This window comes from Arachis ipaensis, chromosome B5 (genome assembly GCF_059453495.1).
Source record: "Arachis ipaensis isolate K30076 ecotype BB chromosome B5, ASM5945349v1, whole genome shotgun sequence".
NCBI lineage: Eukaryota > Viridiplantae > Streptophyta > Magnoliopsida > Fabales > Fabaceae > Arachis > Arachis ipaensis.
The window spans coordinates 126,130,075-126,149,440 of NC_142440.1; the positions used below are offsets into that span (position 1 = coordinate 126,130,075).

The window sequence follows — 19,366 nt, forward strand, 5'->3', positions numbered from 1 at the left end:
CCCTCTCTCTCTCTAAAGAATTAGTAAAACCAAGATCAGCCAAAGCAATAACATTGTAGAAATCAGTGCTACAACATTCCAATATATTATTCTCATGCGATTTGAATAATTAAAATTTCTCCCGCTAGAATCCCATCAACACTAGCCTCTACTCTCCCTTTGTTTGTACTCGAACCCAATACTAAAATCACCTGCACCTTGTCAAATTCAACATTTGCTCCTCATTCATTCAATGCGAAAACTCCACTAGTCGAACCACATTCATTCAATGATCTCCACGACCAAACCGTGCAAGGCATGGATTTCTCCATTATGGCACACGACGGAGGAAATGGACCTTTCAATCTCGATTTCGTTCGCGATGGCTTGTGGAAGCTTGAAAAGCTCGCGCTGGAGAATAGAAGAGACCTGATTTGTATCATTGGAGGTGTACAAGGAGATACTGTGATCAAAGATGTTAGATTCCTTTGCCACAACAGCTATAGCATTCTCGCTGGAGAATGTGGTTGGCACTACAAGCTTGTTAAAGAAATATGTGTTCCAGCGTAAGTTGAAGAAGAAGATAGATAAGATAAATCTATGGTGGTTGTGGCGACGAGAAGCAAGTTTACAAGGGTTCATAGCTATGGACCTATGGCAATGGCTGTGGAATTTGGTGCATTCCTCTGTCACTACTTTTTGTTGTTGGAAAGGGTTGTGATGGGACGGGTTTGGAATTCGGGGTGGATAAAATTATTAAATTAGAGTTATAGTTGGGATTAAGATTAGGTTAAGTTAGAAAGGATAATTTAAAAATTTTAAATAATTTTTAGAATTTAAATAGTTTCATTAATAGAAACTCATCTTTCATGAGTACATCAATTTTATTTTATTTTTTGTCCTAAAATTTTTATGGTTAGAAATGATTATTTACTTTAATGGTATACAAATAATTCGAAGAAGTTGGTTTGAAATTTTTAAAATTTTTCATTGACTATTTTGAGATTTTTAAACTCTTCAAGGATTGTTTTATGTTTCACTCTAAGGATTGATTTGTCCAACTCGCACATGTAAATACTTAATAGCTACATGTGTGAGTTAACATTCCACGTCAGCAATCACCATTAATAACTAACGAAGGAGAACTTTATTGTCTAATAAAAATAAACGTTGGAGACTGTGTTATGTATTTTGAATTTGAGGGACTAAAATGTCGAATTTTAAAAATTTAGAGACTGATTTGGATAATTATTTTTAAAGATTAAAACTTAATTAAAAAATATTATTTTTATTAGTGATAAACCACTTTTACATTTTACAAACTGCTAACATATTTGATCTAAAAATTTTTAGAAATATTTAGATAGTTATTTAAAAAACTCATACAAAAAATTGGATAAAAATTCAATATTTAAGGTTTTATTTTTCATTTTTTAAGAAATTCTTGGTCATTGGCAAAAAACTTTGCAAACAAATATTTACTTAACTTAGAAACCAATCTACTTATTTTACAAAGTAAACTTGAAAAATATGGCATCAAAATTCAATCTACTTTTTGAGAATATTTTTAATATTTAACATTTTTTACATATTTTAAAGAGAATTTTGTTAGAATATTTTTATCGTAACAAAATTCAATCTACTTTTTGAGAATATATTTTTCATATTTAATATTTTTTCATATTTTAAAGAGATTTTTGTTAGAATATTCTGTCAACGTATTTAAAAATCGAAAACGATTTTTAACAGGTTAACTTTTTTTATATATTGAGATCCAACAATATTACAGCTTACTTGAGACTCTCTTGCAAAGTTGGGAACCAATTCTATGTTTTTATTTTTATTTTCGGTTTCTATTTTTTATTCTCTTTTTTAAAACTTAAAAAATAAAAAATATGCACAATAAAAAATGTTTTTCATAATTATTTTCTACTTTGATCATTTCCAAATCAAACAAACACTAAAGATTTTCAAAGTATTTTCTTCAAGAAGAAATTATATATTTGGTAAACAATAATTTCTATGCTCTTAAAATTACAAAGAAAAGCTGCATATTGACCATCAAGGAACCAAAATAAATAGAAGTGACTATATTTTGAAATGCGGGAGCAGTATATTAGAATCATTTGCACAACCAGGGTTCCCTTTTTTGCCCCGACGAGGCTAAGACATCATGCAACAAATTATCAAGAATAATCAGTATTGTATTACTTCTACTTAGTGCTTTACACCTACAAAACACAAAGCTACTTCAGCTCGCGCCTGAACCTCTTCCAGAATTTCCACAAGCTTGTCTCGACAAAAGTTACTCTCACCCTGCTCAACCAGCATTTTCCTCAGCCTTCAAAGAAAAATAACGATGAATTAACCATCAATTAACATGTCCAAATCACATATATTAGTTGCACAGCACTTGGAAGTACCAAACCACTATGTTTGTTCCCTCTCTGCTTAGCTGTTTTCTCATTTTCAAACCGCAAGACATATCCTCACTACTGAGATAAACCATCATTTTAGCCCCCCAAATGATATAATTTTTTAAGATCATCTCAATGACAATGCACACCATTAATAACCACATTTGATCAATTTTTTTATGACAAGATTTAGATAATAACAAGGTTATAAAAACAGGACTGGTCATGAATCCGTAAATTTATAAGTTCAAAATAATATATCATTTAACTGCTTCAACAGGTTTTGACCGATTCACTGACCACCAATTTCTTAGCATGCAGCAGACTAGCCAGGTCATCAGCTCCCAAATATTCCGGTCGAATCGGCTTTGGCTGGTCTAATCCAATTCTTAGAATATTAAGGTGCATACAAAAAATTGAACCCAAATTTATTTTTTAGATTCATTCCATTTTTCTTTGAATATTTGGACATTTGTGTAAATAAAAATTGCCAAAATTAATCCCCTTAAGTATAAACTCACTAAATTTGCAGGATTAGAAAATCTAATTTTTCTAAACAAATTAGTAAAGAACTGGCTTGAAATCAGGAGCCAAGATGTCATTTCTTTTTTGGGGGGTTGATTTGTCAAAAAACGAATCTTCAGGGGGTTTAAAATAATAGTTTACTCTAAAATTTTCAAGCCATAAATGTCCAATATTTAGTTCTCTAATATAACAAAAGTCTGAATAACATTATATGCATATGATGCAACATAATGTGATAGAAAAGAAAATAGAACAAAATTCTATAGATATGATAAAAACATTATATCATATACATTATTTATTTCAGACATATCCTTTTATAGAAAAAATAATTTATTTCCGGCATATCTAGACACAAACTTGCAAAGTCACACATCCGGACACCAAGTAGAAGAAATTATATATCTTGAACTCAACAATGCTGTATCATTGCAGGGTCAAACATTTATTTCCTCCCATGGCCATTGTAATAGTTCAATCAATATAGCATTCTTTTATTTATTTATTGAGAGAAGGGGGTTGGGGGAGAAGAAGAAGCAGCAGCAGCAGTAGAAGAAAGAAAAAAGGCATCCGTACCTGCGAACAACTGCTGTGTCTCCATGACCGGTGCAAATTATCAACATAGCATTTGTGGGCAAGGATGTATACACAGAACGAATTCTGGCATCCATGCGTGCCAGAATTTCCTTCAGTTCGGCAGGTGCACTCATCTTCCCTTTACCATTGTCACGATTCTTCTGACATGTAAATAATGCCATCATCTCTGCAAGTCTTATATTCAAGTCCTCTGAATCTTCAGCTTGTTTCTGTAAGTATGATTGTAACTCTGAAAACTGAGTCCATATAAAGTGTACCTTTTCATTCTTCACCTGACAAAAAAAGGCATAAAGAAAACGCTAGGTATATCCAGACTAAAAAAAATAAAATAAAATGAAACTGCAAGTATAATTGTAACAAGGAGAACAGTTGCAGATATAGATGGGTGTAACCATCTACCTCCTTGTTGGTCTTTGCAAGTGCTTCATCATCAGAGGTCACTGGAATTGCATGAGAAGACTCAGAGGCATATCGTCTTACAATGGATATATCATCAATCAAGGAAGATATTTTGCCAGACTCGCTCAAAACAGAGAGGAGCTTTTTACGCATAAATGATGGAGGGGAACCAAAGTCGGGACCTGGTTGAAAAGTTAAGCAATTAAAGCCTGTCACAAGTCATACAATATAGCAAGCCAGCACACTCTAGTTCAAATTTTGAACACAGACAAATAATATCACAAACAAATCTGTCCATCACATATATCTGTCAAATATGAAGCTTATTTACGAGCCTGATAAGACATACAAATGATAATAATTCTTTGCGAAAGGTAATTTGTTCAAATAGATCAACCCAAACAGTAAGAACAGTATGGGCATGATTGAGATACAACCTGAGTTGGGAACTCAGGGTTAGCCTATAATAATTAAAAATATAAGTGGAAGATACAAAACTCATCCATTAATCTCAACAGATTTTTTATTATAAAGGACAAATAAGCTACTAAACATATTTTGTGTAGACACATTTTTTGTTGAGACACCTATACGTATTTAATTTTGGTTAAGGACTTGTGTGTGTCTACGAAAAATGGTCAGAAACCTATTTATCCTTTACTTTCTTTTTATTTTATTTTTTATAAGAGAATAATTTCATTAAGAGAGGGACAAGAAAAAATAGAGGACAAGAGTTCTCTACACAAAATTAAAACAAACAGAAGACCTATCTATAAAGCATAGCTTTCCAATCTCTCAACACTTATCTATACAAGTTCAATAATCAATGCAGCAAAAGAAAGAAATACTTGCCATTTCTGATCTTTAATAGTGCCAATTCCATGGTTGCTCTAGCATCTTCAACACTGTCATGTCCACTTGCCAAATTCTGTATTTCCCTTGAAAGAAATCTTTTAGCAAGATGCCGTAGAGCAGTTTTATAAGAAGCTCCTCGTGGATTTTTGTATAACACCGCTGTGTCAATTATCAAGTCATGTGATATCTTCAATGCCAGTAAATCATTTTCCAAAGAATGTCCAACAAGGAAAGTCTCTTTGTAAACCAGTTCTAGAAATTCTTTCTGCAATGGGACATATGAAACAAATCAGGAAAACATATTTTCAGCTTAAAGAATCAGCATGCTTACAAAATTTTATTCCTACTAAAAAACAAGTTAAATTAAATTAAATTAAATTGAAGAGAATTCAAGTCACGCAACCTGAATATCTCTCAGCGTTGTCGTCACCCCATCTAACATCTCGTATGTTATTCCACTAAATCTGCACATGATAAATAAAACTATCGCTTCCAGTTGACAATTTCAATTGAAGTCCAGAGAAGACAGACAAGTCCAGAAAAAAGAAAATTCACCCTTCTTTTTAACTTTATACCAGGCTGTATTTTTCTTTTCATATTATTTTTCACATTAATACCTACTTTTGGTTTTTTTTTTTTTTTTTCTTTCCTTTTAAAATTTCTTATAGATTATGCTAAAGGATCCCACTCTATTTTGGGGTTTCTAACCTAAGTAACAACATAATATTCTGAACCACATGTAACCATTTTAGTTCTCTACAAAAGATTATAAGAATTGATAGATGACTGGTGAATGTCAATTCCCCACATCACTCCCACCAGAAGAAACAGGAATTCAAATACTAGGTCACTTTTGAACCATACTCAATTTTAAAGTTATAAATTTTGGATATGGAAGTGAGAGAAACGAGGAAGAATATATTATTTTTAACACAGCAGCATATGAGATGGATCAACTGGCGATAGGGGAGGGTGTCCTTTGGAGCCAAGTTCAATTCCGAGACATGCAATTTTTGAGAATTCAGAAAATTAATGCCTCAAATTGGCCCATCAATTTGACCAGTTCAATTGCAAGACTGGTCCAAAGGGATCTCAACTTCATTTATTTGTTTCAAAATAATCAAATAATCTATAATTAACCATTCTAGGCAGGTTGACTGAGAGAACAAACAAGAGCTACCTTGTGTTGTAATCAACGATATCATTTGATGGCTTAACCAATTTATCTATCACAACCTGGAAAGATAGGAGTAATAATGTTAGGAAACAGGCCTATCTGTGCAAGTACTTATAATTCTAATCAGTTGACTTAATCAGTAAAACAGGATATGAATAATTGTGACTAGGGGAATTTATCCTTGTCTAATCCCTTTATATGGTGGTGGCGGGTGGGCATCGGGGTGGTGATGGTAGTAGTAGTAGTAGCAGCACCAGCAGCAATTAAAATAATATAAAAAAAAAGCCTGGTTAATATACCTGTCCATTGATATTCACTAGCGTAACTCTTGTCAGCTCAAAACCCTCCGTTGTTATGCACTGTCAGGAAAAATAATAATAAACAAATAAGACCAATTGTCCATAATCAAATATGTATTACGTAATAGGTACAAGCAAAGTTACAGAAATGTTATAACCACTTTAATTTGCCTAGGTATAGATTCGGGACTTCCAAAATTTCAAATTTCCATTAAAACTTCAGTTAATATGGTTTTCAGTTATTCTCCAATCCAATGCCACGATATAGAAGTGTGAAGTTTCCTCAAAAGTGAGAAAACTCCAACTGTGGCAATGGCCAATCCCAGTCAATGATGCAACTGTGAATTGAGAAGAATCATAAGATAACTAAATTCAAATGCTTGGGAGCTTATCATTCTCTCATACATGTCCAGATTTAATGAGGTTCCAAAATTTCAAGCTCCTTTGTAACAACCAGTGTGAAGATAACAGGGAAAAAAAGCAATGGAACAGTTATAGAAGAGGGGAAATAGAGAGAAATAGTGACAAAAGGGGGGAAATGGATTGGATTCAGTAAGAATTCACCCTCCCCACTTAGTGTATTATTTGACGGAAAAAAGGAAAGGAGAAAATAACAATGGCAAAGGGATTTGAGAGCCCTGCCTCTCTCCTAACCTGAATCTATCCTCCAAATTCTCAATGCTCTCCCTCATTCACACTCACTCCGTTAAATCCCCTCTCTCCTATCTCACCACTAACAGAATCATAATTGGATTGCACAACCTTCCCACTATCCTTGCAATGTGGCGATTCTGTTAGATCAGTGGGCCCCTCCTTCCTCTCACTCTTTTTCCTTCAGCTATAGCTAAAGGGAAGAAGGGGTATTTTTCCTCTTCTAGTAATGGGGCCCTAAGAAGGTTCTCCTTCCTCTGTTCCACCTCCAGGATATGTAACATTCTTCAAGTAAAAAACAATATCAATCTGTTCTGCAAAGTGGGAAACTGAGAAATTTTATTTGACATCCCACTACCTAATTAACAACTTAAAACCCTAGCAGAGTAACACTGAAAATCTCCAATAAGCAGAGAAAGCTCCTTCCTACTTAAACCCAAGTAATTCATTTATTCTTTTGATAGAAGAGTATTATTGAGAGAATAAACAACAGGGACTGATATAATACTCTTACAAAAAAGTCAGCCATATAAATATGACAATGTAACTAGAATATAGGAAAGCAATATCACTTCCTTTTCCCACACCGATAGACTTACCATCTCACAATCAAGCGCTAAGATCTCATGAAAAGAAGATCCCGACGGAGCTGGCAAAGTAGAAAGAAAACCTGTACCAAACAAGTATGCAATAAGCATATCATTGCCAACTTTCTTTCAATAGAACTATAGATACCCCAGCAACACTATATATATGCAGTTATAACTTATACGGGGATAAATACATAACTTTTCAAGAAGACAAGAAACGGTAATAATGACTGCTCAATGTATATGAAGCCACACAGATTAAACTTTAACAGAATGCACTAGTAACGTTCATCATGTCATTTCTAACCATTTTTCATAGCAATGGAAGCTTTGGATAAACTTCAAAAAAACAAATACATTCTTGTATGAGCACAAGTTAACCAACTCATTCTTGTGTGTAAGATCAAGAAAGATGTGGTGAGCTTGTAATCAGTCAAGTATATATATATATAGACACCAATTCCTACATGCAATACACTTACTACTTTCTGATTCTGATTTTTAAGAAGGGTAGATTACCAAAATAGTAATGGAAGGACTATATCAATGACAAAAATATGCCAAAACTCACCCAAAAGATATTGTGATCAAAATGCCCAACCATCAAGTGATTGAGCGAGCCCATTTCCATTAAAGGAAGACACTAACCTGGCAAAGGTTTAGTGTTGAGATGGCAAGCATGCCTATGACATGGCATCAAGTTTTAAATAATTAGGAAAAACTGACCCCATATTCTTATTCTTTATAATTTGAAAAGCACGCCAACAATTGGTTTGTTCACTCCAAAGCCTCTTTATCAACAACAAAGTCAACAATCCACATTGACTCCTCCAGGCTCCAAACCACCACCACGGATACCAACACCACAACCACTAGCCTCTCCAACAACCACCACCACCACTGCCATCCACTCCTCCAACCCACCACTTTCGATGGCGAGGGGATAGAGGCAACAGAACCAAAGGTGGTGATGATGGAGATTGAAGGGTTCTCCATGTGAACATTGTTGCTGTCAAGTGTCAACAAAGAAAGCGTATGTCGAGAAGCAATGCAGCATCTTTCCGGCAAAGGGTTCTAAAGAGGTGGTCAGGGTAGTGTTTGGGGAGGGGGTAAGGGAGAATGTGAAGAGGGAAGTTATGAAGAGGAGGATGAAGAAGGGAGCACGAACAGGTGTAAGAACAGGCTTTTAGTCAACACCTGATTCTACAGGCTGGTCTGGTCAGATTCTCAATCACATTTACCATGTCATCATCCATGTTTTACCACATCAGTGTTTTCCATTAACAAAAACGGGCTCCCTTGACGGTTAGTCATTTTTATCAAACTAATACCAACAGGCTCTTGTCCTTTCTATGTTTCAAAGTTATTTGTGTCAACAATATAATTTTTGGGTTACCATTTTGGTACTTTACCCTTTTAAGAAACCATCCAAAGTGTTTGCAAAAGTTTAAGACCATCTAATTTCTTTCAAAGATATGTTTCTTATAATATATGTGAAACAACTTGGGCCATGACCATGAGATAACATATTAGTAGCACTGAACAAAAATAAAAAATCACCTGGCTGATTAATGGAATACCCATTATCTTCCAGTTCTTTCTCCGTTAGCGTATAATATGTAATAGGGAAAGGTATGTCTTTCGTAAGATCCATAAATGATAAATTCTCAATACCAAGCTTGCCTCCTCCTGCATGAATATATAACATGTTTTCATATAGTGATCATATTAATATTAATCTAGCTATTAAATTACACAATTGCATTGAAATGATAGTGATTGATGCAATCATTGTTTTAACCAGTAAAAAATCATTTTAAAATTACAAAACCATAAAGATGCAAATGATCTCATAGGCAAGGAGTAGAAACACTAGAAATTCACAAATGGAAGTGAACTAAGAGATAGTTTACATTACTTTCGTCACAGATCTAAGTAACCAAAATTTGTAATGGGAAGAAATGGAAATTCAACTAAAAAGAACATAACAAAACCACGAAAAACTGACTTCTATGCCTTACTACCATTAAGCCTCTGATGCTTGTTGACATTACAGCATTTCTAAGAAGAAAAATTTGCTTTAGCACATGTACATAAATTTGCAGCATGAAACCATGAACATGTGAAAAAACACATGATACAAATTAGCAAGAGCCCACAATGGCAGGACCCAAGAATTGCCAACTTAGATAAATATAGTAAAGAAATTGATCTTTTACAGTTCCCTACCCCTTCACTAATATTAGAGATATTAAAATTACAATCCAGAACAAACCTCTTCTAGGAAATTTGATTGATGGCTTCATTTTTACAACTCATATCAGTCAATACTCATCAATTATACAAAAAGTTCAATAGACAGGATTCCACGTTAATGCTAATTTTCTTGTACAGATAAGGGGGATTAATAAATAGGCAAAAATGCAGGGACAGATATTAACTGTTTCACAACTTCCAGCCATGATGATAATTCAGATACTTCAAATACAATGCCTAACTTTGCTTGAACAACATAAAGTAGAAAGCCTTAAATACAAGACATAATTGCCCCTGGGGAATGAGGATCTATAGGAGTACATACCTTGTTGAGATAACAATGCAGAATTCCTCTTAACTGAACCAGTTTGATCCCTCTTTCTTTTGACCTTGCATGTTAGGAGTGCATCTATTGTCTGCATACTATCTGATACACAGCTAACGAGAAGGGAAAAATGGGAAAAGTTATGTAAGGATAAAGAAAATTTTGAAGGAAATATAATGCAAATACATTTCCAACATACCTAAGAGCTAGGACTGGCCTTGGTTTCCCACAGTACTTTAAACTGGAAAGCATTTTAGACTGTGACAGAAACAAAGCTGCATCCAAACCTGGCATATAGAGCATAACCACTTTGGGAATAAGAGGTTTATTCTGCAAATTGTGAAACTGCTGCATCAGTAACACTAGCAAAATACAAAAGAGATATGCCATACAGACTTAAATTATGGATTATTGCAATTTTTTTTTGTAAAGAGACAAAAGTGATCAATTAATTTTTTAATAGAAGATGGGGTTGGCTAAGAACCTTTTCCTACTAACGATGACAACTTCACATAAAGAGAATTTCCTACTAGCCGACCCCACCTAGTGGGATAAGACTTTGTTGTTGTTGTAGTTGTTGTATCTCACGATATCAAATAATATCTCCTATAAGTTATTTATGTTCCAAGCTTGGTGCATATTATCTATGTGCTCAAAATTGAGGGGGAGTATCAGAAATTAGCAAAGAATCATATCATATCAAAGAGTATGAAATATGATCTCTAAGGATTAGCATTGATATTTATAATTTATCATTATTCTCTGATTTTATTTCCTTATTAATATTATGGTTTTACAATTATTATAAATAGAGGGTAGTACCAGCCAGTATTCCTCTCATGTAATACATAACAGAAGTGTAGTATACTCTTTCTCTCATTTGCTGAGTTACTCTTTACTCTATCGTTTTCCTGGTTAATCATGTATTTTAATGCAAGTCATGTGGAACAAAGGCTTGAATAGAATTTTTCAGAATCCATCAAAATGATATTAAGCACAATGCTATCTCACTAGAATTTGAACTACTCTAATGCTTTTCTTGTAAATCTCACTATCAGTAATTCAAATCATTTCCAAACAGAAACAGATTTTGCTTGGACAAAATAATTAGGATATCTAAACCCTGAAGCTCAAAACTATTGTTTGGACAGTTGTTAACTAGATTACTACTAATGAGAAATGACATGCTTTAAAAACAGAGGCCCCTTATTGCTTTATCCCCTAATAATATGTATGGCATGGTTTATATTCCAAATTGGGGGCCTATCTTTTTTGCATTGCCCAAAGACAAGATCTCTTTGGATCAAGGATTTCAGCATATTTGGATAATTTGGTGTTTGATCCATTAAGTTAAATTAGTTTCTAACCATTCTCCTAATATGATCCTTATAGAACAAAATATAATGCCTATCTTCTTGTTCCCGATAAGAAACCACATTAAATCATTAAGAGAATCAATGTTTGCTTAAGAGTTGTTAGTTATATTCAGTGGCTATCAACTCACAAGGGTCTACCCAAACCCCTGCCCCTAGACAAACAGACAAAAAGACTGACAGAAAAAGTGCTGAACAATCTTGATGAAAAGTCTGAAATACATGATGTAATAAACAATCAATACAGAATTTATTTGCTCATATTCTACTCAACATTTACTGAAACTAGAAAAGGAAAACAGAAGATGGTTTGAACCTTTATAAAAACCCAAGATGGCATAAATCCTTCCCCAAGCACCCAAGTTATTAGTCCTTGAATATCCTGTTGTATAACACCAATCATAGTCATTATATAATTATTAACAATACAAACATCAACTTACATATAGCTCGCAACAACCTACATTGAGATTTAGTGTTGAATTATCTTCTGGTGACTTGAAAACAACATCTGCCTTGCCCTGCAAAAGTGCAACACATTAAACAAGTGCTGTTAACCAATATATAAATGAAATAAAAGCCTATGAAGAAGTAAACAGCCAAAGAACCACAAAGAAAAGTTTTGGGCAGGAAAATCAGAGCTCAACACTATTAAGCATCAATCAATGAAAATGCTAGCATTCAAGATATTATGATAGTCAATATCATCGCATGCAATGAAGCATTTTCACAATGAACTAATACCGCATAACATATGATATCATGGAAAAACATACTAGTGACTAACAATAAATTGAAACTCACCCAACCAGAACAAGAAACATAGAAAATTATCCGTTATCGCTCAATTTTGGATCAAACAGTATCCAAGATCAACTCATAAACCAAGGTTCCGAAAAATGTTAGAAAGCATCTATAATAAACAATTTTGCTTTAATACAGTCTAAAATGTACAAGAAAGAAACTACCAGAAGGGCATAATAGGGGGAGAACAAAGAAGAGTGTCGCGAAGAATAGAAATATAAAGAGAAAACTTACTTCGGGCCCATAGACATCGTAGAATTTGCTACTACATTTCCCGTTAGCTGTAGAATCATCTTCCTTGCTATGAAGGGATTTACTTTTCTCCCCCGACCCCAAGGATTTCATTCTATTTCTCAGTTTCTTCCGACTACTATTTTGGAGTCCAGAGACAGCTATAAAAAAAAGGGGTGTGATCAGAAAAGATAGAGTTGAAATCAGTACACCATTATAAGGGATGTACGTCCAGAAATTGAGTTTAGGTTATTAAACCAAACTGATTTAAGATGATCAAACCAATTACAAATCAGTTTTAAAAAATAAACCAGATCAAAAAATGTGAACCGGTTTTCAAAAAAATATAAACGGTTTCATATCATAATAAGTAAAAAACTGGTTTCAAACAGTTTCGCATCTGGAACTGGTTTTTGACAACCGGTTTTAGTGTAAAGTTTAAACTCAATCAGAATTCTTTACTGCACAGTAATCTTAAGCTCAACTAGACCAATAATTTAATAGAGATATGAGATTCAAAAGAAAGAACAACTTAAATAATTCACAAGAAGCTTTCCGCAAGCACATAGATTTTACACCTATTCACTGATAAGAATATATTTTTAAAAAAAAAAAGAAAAGAAAATTCACATAGTGATCCTTAAGAGAAATTGAAGCTGGGCCCACCAATTAAGAAACATAAACAATATGAGAATCAGAATGATAAACAATCTAGTAGAAGAAAGGACCTTTAAATCCATAATTAAGTTATGTTGAATGAGAGAAAAAGAAACAACATAATCTATCTTGAATTTTTTATGATTTCTGTCAGCAAGGAAATGGAGCTACCAACCAAAGGCACGGCTGACATGAACTTGATGCTGTTTTCAGCATGTTTTCAATCAAACGTAACTAGAAGAGATCATTCAAAACAATATCATATTGGAGAGACTAATCTAAAAAGTGTGTTTCCAATCAGTAGGAATGATCTTATTTTTAAGGGTCTTTCAAAAAATTTGAAAAATCAATCTCCTCAGCTATATGACCCTTTGCACCATGTTATATAAGAAGAACCAGCACTTACTCACATGCAATAGTCACTTGTTATTTTGTTGCTACTGATAAATGTAAATTGTTTTAGGAAAGATAAGGACCTAAACACTTTCCTTCTCTGGTTTAATGAATGAATTACACTCTAAGGCATGGCAGGGAACAAACATCAAGAACCTCCAAAGCACACAGATGAATAAAAGGAAACCTGATATGATTTCGTGGACTGATCACCTTGCTCCCATCACCACACTTTAATTCGGCCGGATACCAATACAGTCACCCTTTCTGCAAATAACAAAGCAAAAACAATGAAATTCAAATTCCTCAACCAGAAAACATGAGAGATTGAAAAGAGAGAACAAAATCCCCTCACATCTTATAAAAGAGGACACTAGGCTCAACACCAGAACAAGATGGAATAAGGTGTTCATCGATAACAGTCATCATATAGTGCGGATATGAAACAACTCAGATTCAACTTTGTTCATATACTTCTTAATCATATATATAGCCACTATCAATACCTGAAGTTCAAAGAGAAACTACTTTTTATTCCTAATGTCAAGTGTGTGCGCTACACAAATAAGTTGCAAGTTGTAACACTCTTTTTAATAAAATCCTATGTTTAAATTTTAAACCATAAAACTATATTGGGGTGCCACATTACTTAACGTTCCTAATCTCATTAAATAATAGATGGAAACAGAGAGATTTATAGTTTAAGACAAAGAAGGATGGAAGAAGAGAGATTCATAACACTGAAACATTGAAACAGGGGAAAGAAAAAAGGAACAAGGAACAGACGAACATAAACGAACCAGAGAGAAACAGGGAACCAGTGGCAAGGAGCGGCGCCGAGCAGAGACGGCGAGCAGCGGCTTCGGTTCTTGTTCGACAGAACGGCAGAGAGAATGCAAGAGAGGGAAGACGGAGAAAGAGGAAGTGGAGCCGGACGGTGGTGCCAGGCGCGCCGCCGATGGTTATTCCGGCATCATCGCAGCAGTGCAGCGCAGAGAGGAAGAGGAAGCGACAGACGAAATTTTTGGGTTGGCGAGGAAGGAACACGCTGTTTTCCTGAGCGAAGGATGGTGAGGAAGCTCAGGAGTCAGGAGCTGATATGTTGCATTTAGGGTTTTAAATTACCAAAATAACCCTCAACTTTTAAAAAAATTAGAGGAAATCCACCATTCGTATATAACGAGGGCCATGCGGCCATGGCGCTGCTGCAATTGGGGTCGTTGTGGTGGCTAGGGGTGGGCAGAACTCGATTTGGCTCGAAGATCCGACTCGGACCCAGAGTATTTGGGTCAAAATTGGCTCAGTGTAATTTATATCGGGTAAAATCCGAATGCAAAAATAGTAAAATATTACTTGGTCTATCAATTCAAGTATTCAACCAAGCAAGAATTTAAAGTTCGAATCATCCGGTCAGACAGAAATTTATTAAACAATATTTTTATTTTCTGTCTCTTATTCTTAGAGATTTAGGTCATCATTCATCTCAACTCCTAAGTAATCAGAGTCACTTAACTCCTCATAGTTTGCTAGTTTGCTGCCAACGTCTTTTTTTTTTTGTCGACTAAAATTCTAAAGATCCTTAAAATTAAGTTTTGTACATTAGCATAACCCATGAAATCCTTTAGTAGTAAGTTTCGTGCACTAAATAGCCGCATGAAATCTCTTAGAAATTTTTCCTTCAGTTTTTTTTTTATCTCTACCTGGATGCTCTGAAATTGGAGAAATCTTGAAATCTTCGTTCTACCTTTTAAAAGACCTAAAGATGCTCGATCAATAATATATAACTTTATAAATTCAGTGCATGCAGCGTTACAAAGAGAGTTAAGCATTAAAGGAAGAAGAAGGAAGATTGAGGCAGAAATCCGGTGGAACCCCCCACCACACGGATGGATCAAAATCAATACAGATGGTTCCTCTTTAGAAAATTCGGGATTTGTTGGATACGGAGAACTCATTAGAGATGAACACGACAGATGAGTAGCAGGATTTATGTACAATATTAGTACTTGCTCTGCTTCTCAAGCAGAGATGTGGGGTTTGAAAAATGGCCTTAATATGACATGAGAACTTGGATTTAGAAAAGTTGTTGTGGAGATGGACTCGAGTGTTGTCCTGGATTTGATTTCTAACAAGAGCAAGCGCAGAGACCAACTTGATCCCATAATCAGAAGTATCAAGGGTCTAATAAATAGAGAATGGATGATTGAATTCAGGCACACCTTCCGTGAAGGCAATAGAGGTGCAGATCTCTTGGCTAAGGAGAGTCTTAAGTGTCCTCTAGGCTTTTCAATTTGTGGATCTCCCTTCCCCTGCTTTATAGCTCATTCTAAATGATAATTGTAGAAGGGTTTCTAACCCCAAATTAATCCCAGTTTTGTAATCCTTTTTGGACTTTTAGCCCCGATGTTTAACCAAAAAAAAATGAAATCCCTTAGAAATACCAAAGTCCCTGATATTGAACTTCAAATACCACAATAGTCTTTTTACCTTTTCTAAAGTAGATTAACAATTAAAGTGATGATCTTGCACCACCATTGTCAATATAAATACTACAACAGATAGTTGGTGTGGCAAATGAATGTTGGTGAATGGTGACTTAATGTGATAGTTAAGCGTGCGTTTAGTTGGTGAGTGTGTCTATCCAAAACACAGATAAAGTGGTACTTATCTATTGTTTGATTAGTGAGACACAAAAATACACAAAATTTCAAAAGATATGAGAAGACACAAAAGCACACAAAGATACAAAATTTGTGTATGACAGCGAGAGGTAGAATATAAATGTTGAGACATAAACACAATATTTTTAACATTTATTTTCTAACTATATCCTCATTTATCTTCCCCTTCCTCCCAATTCTTTTTTCCCTTCCACTCCTAAAACACAGAGCCACTGTCGCCTCTTCTCCCGTTGTACTACCAGTCCACCGCCGCCTCTCCTCCTCCTTTCCTTCCACCTAAATCACTGCCGCCTCTTCTTCCTTTCTTCCACCTAGACCACCACTACCGTTCCCCATCCTTTCCTTCCTCCCTTTTCTCCTCTCTTTGGTGGATGTGTTTTTAGATTTGTGCACCGTTCTTCCTTTCTATTTCTCAATCTACCTTCGTCTACTCTTCTATTTGCAGATTCATATTTCTCTACCTCTCCTCTCTGTCACCATCTTTTTTCACTTCTGCTTTATTTTTTTGTATAATTTAATTTTTTATTTGTTTGAATTTTGGTTAAATTTTGTTAAAATAATTTTGTATTGATTTTGTTGGATTGAATTTTTTTAATGATATTTGTTAGATTAAATTTGTTATTTAATTTTAGATTGTTAATGGTGATTGTTTGATTGATATAGTGGGTGATTCTTGATGGTGGTAGTTTCGTTGAGATGGTGGCTATGTAGTGATAACAAATACGGGTAATATTGAAATTTTAATAAGACTGAGATTTGTGTATTCTATCTTGCACTTAGATACCAAACAAATTAAAAAAAATTGTGTTTTATTGTGTCTATATTTTTAGGATCTATGTCTCTATGTCTATGTTTCAAAGTATACACAAAACAACCGCAGCCTAATTTCTTTTTAACTCTAACTCTATTAAACCATCCATCTTCTTTTTTTCTGATTCCTTCTTTCTTTTTGTCTTTTTTCTTTCTCGTCACTCGCTTTCATTGCATCTGGATTATGCTTTTTCTATTATCAATTGTGCTATTCCCATAGTTCCTCTACACCATGTCTTCAATCTTCTTGTTGTCCTTAGTCATTGTTTTGTTCTTCATGTTATTTTGACTCAATTTAAATTTGATTTAGACCTGATATAATTGTTATCCGAAAATGATCAAATTTCATTAGGTTTAGAATCGAGTTAAGATTTTTGTAAATTTTGGGTAATTATTAAATAATTAACCAATAAATTAATTATTATTCAAAGAAAATAGAAAGTTAAATTTGATAAGTTAGATGGGTAGAAATAATTAAAATAATAATTTTAACACTAGTTTTAAATATTTTGACCAAATATTGGGTCAACGGACTGAACCAGTTGAATTGAGTCCAAACCGGACCCAAGGCCCATCCTATAAAAACACCAAAAATGAGTTTTCATTCCATTCACCCACGGAGATACGCTGAAGAAAAGAAGATTAACTTTTAGAAAACCTAACCCCCCCCCTCCTAATTTTAAATCCTTATCACTTTCAATCTAGCGCTCCGATTGATGAGCCGTCAGCGGTAACACATTAATCTCGAAATTTTCTACAAAACTCACTGAACAATTTAGTAAGAAAATCTCAATTTCACACCCAATTCTTCTTTCTCCAATTTTGAAAACTTTGAGTAAAAGTGTTGAGATTTTGTTAAATTTTTGTGTTTAGGATCAAATTAGTTTTGTGGAATTGCCGGGTCTTGTCCCGAATTTTCATCGGTAAGGTGAGAAACCACTAACTCTTGTGAACCATTGATGATTATGAACCCTAGTTTGATTTTTTGCGGTATTTATGTAGAATTAGAGAGAGATATATATTTTGGAGACAAATTTGGTGATATTGATGACTAGAAAGCGAACCGTGGAGGTTGGATTTTTGTTCGGTGATGATTCAGAGCTTTGAACACTTGAGAAACAGAGATAATTGAGGTGCTTCAATATTAGGGAGAAATTGACCAAGGTATGATTTTGGTTTCTCGTAGATAATATATAATGTTGCGTGAAAACTTAGACTAGACGACCTAGAATAAGTTGAATTATGTGTTGGTGCAAACTTAGTGGTTTTGATTAATGCAATATGTATTGAGTTGATATGATTGATTTTGGTAACATGATGATTTTGATGATGAATAATGATGTATTGATAATTTATATATAGAGTTGTTATGAATATGGACTATTGGGTTGAATCTTATGAAATTGTACAATTGATGTATATTATGGAGTAAAAGAGGAGTGTTGAGATATGGTTTGGTTTGGTTTGTTTTGGTGATGTTTTGAAGCATGGATTATTGGTATTGAGTTGAGAAGTTGTAAAAATAGAGATTTTTCATGTTTGAGAAAAACTTGATTTGTAACCGAAAAACTTGATTTTTAACCAAACTTTGACGGATCATAACTTGGTGATAAAGAAATAAAAGGATAAACAAGAAGATAAAGATTTAAACTAAATAAAAATAGATATATTGAAATTGAAATAGAAACAAATAGAATAGATTGAAATTGAGTACAAAGAGAATCGCTCTACTTTCTACCCAATTTCTTGACGCAACAAGAAATGGACTGCTTAACCTAACTTGTCAACACCATAGTTTGGGAATTGAATCAAAGGGACTCCTCAACCTTCTACTCAATTCTTCGATGCAACAAGAGAGGGACTTCTCAACCTCAATTGTCCACACCATGGTTTTATCACGAAACCAAAAAGGAGTTTTCAAACCTCTAAATCATTATGTACTACGATTACCCTAATTTATGAGGTATTTATAACATCTTATTAGGTTAAAATATAGAAAACTCTAAGCCAAAAAATATAAAGCCCAATCTAATAATTAAATAAAAAAATTAAAATATATCAAATTAAATTAAAATATTCTAAAAATATAAACTAATATCTTCTAAATAACACTTGAACTCTTCATATCACGAACATTTGAAGCATGTATCACTTGGCTTCTAGACTCCCAAATTTTTTCAAACTTATTTTGAATAAAAATTAGGTCCGTGAAGTTTACATCGTTCGAAGAACGGATTAAAAATGATTTTTAACAAAAAAGTTATGCGCGTCAAAAGTTAGGTGTATAAAATTGATTTTTAATGACTTAGCAGCTTTTTGAGAAAAAGAGAGTGTCACGTATAGGACC

At 34.0% G+C, this 19,366-nt stretch overlaps 1 protein-coding gene across 3 annotated transcripts; it reads right to left on the minus strand.

Annotated features, from left to right (window-relative positions):
• Positions 1 to 2,045: 2,045 nt before the first annotated feature.
• Positions 2,046 to 14,988, minus strand: LOC107643877 (Polynucleotidyl transferase, ribonuclease H-like superfamily protein). Of its 3 annotated transcripts, none has more exons than XM_016347625.3 (16): positions 14,329 to 14,988; positions 13,716 to 13,795; positions 12,482 to 12,639; positions 11,908 to 11,964; positions 11,760 to 11,825; positions 10,270 to 10,400; positions 10,071 to 10,183; positions 9,050 to 9,178; positions 7,499 to 7,569; positions 6,249 to 6,308; positions 5,953 to 6,008; positions 5,176 to 5,236; positions 4,770 to 5,037; positions 3,918 to 4,099; positions 3,498 to 3,790; positions 2,046 to 2,320 (listed from the first exon to the last, which is right to left on the minus strand). In XM_016347625.3, exons 3-16 carry the CDS (start codon positions 12,590 to 12,592, stop codon positions 2,197 to 2,199), a joined length of 1,722 nt encoding a protein of 573 aa, XP_016203111.1. In that variant the 5' UTR covers positions 12,593 to 12,639; positions 13,716 to 13,795; positions 14,329 to 14,988; the 3' UTR covers positions 2,046 to 2,196. The 3 variants fall into 3 exon arrangements, with proteins under 3 accessions (XP_016203111.1, XP_016203110.1, XP_020979966.1); XM_016347624.3 differs by having other exon boundaries at positions 14,319 to 14,978; XM_021124307.2 differs by having other exon boundaries at positions 10,270 to 10,357; positions 14,329 to 14,814.
• Positions 14,989 to 19,366: the final 4,378 nt, after the last annotated feature.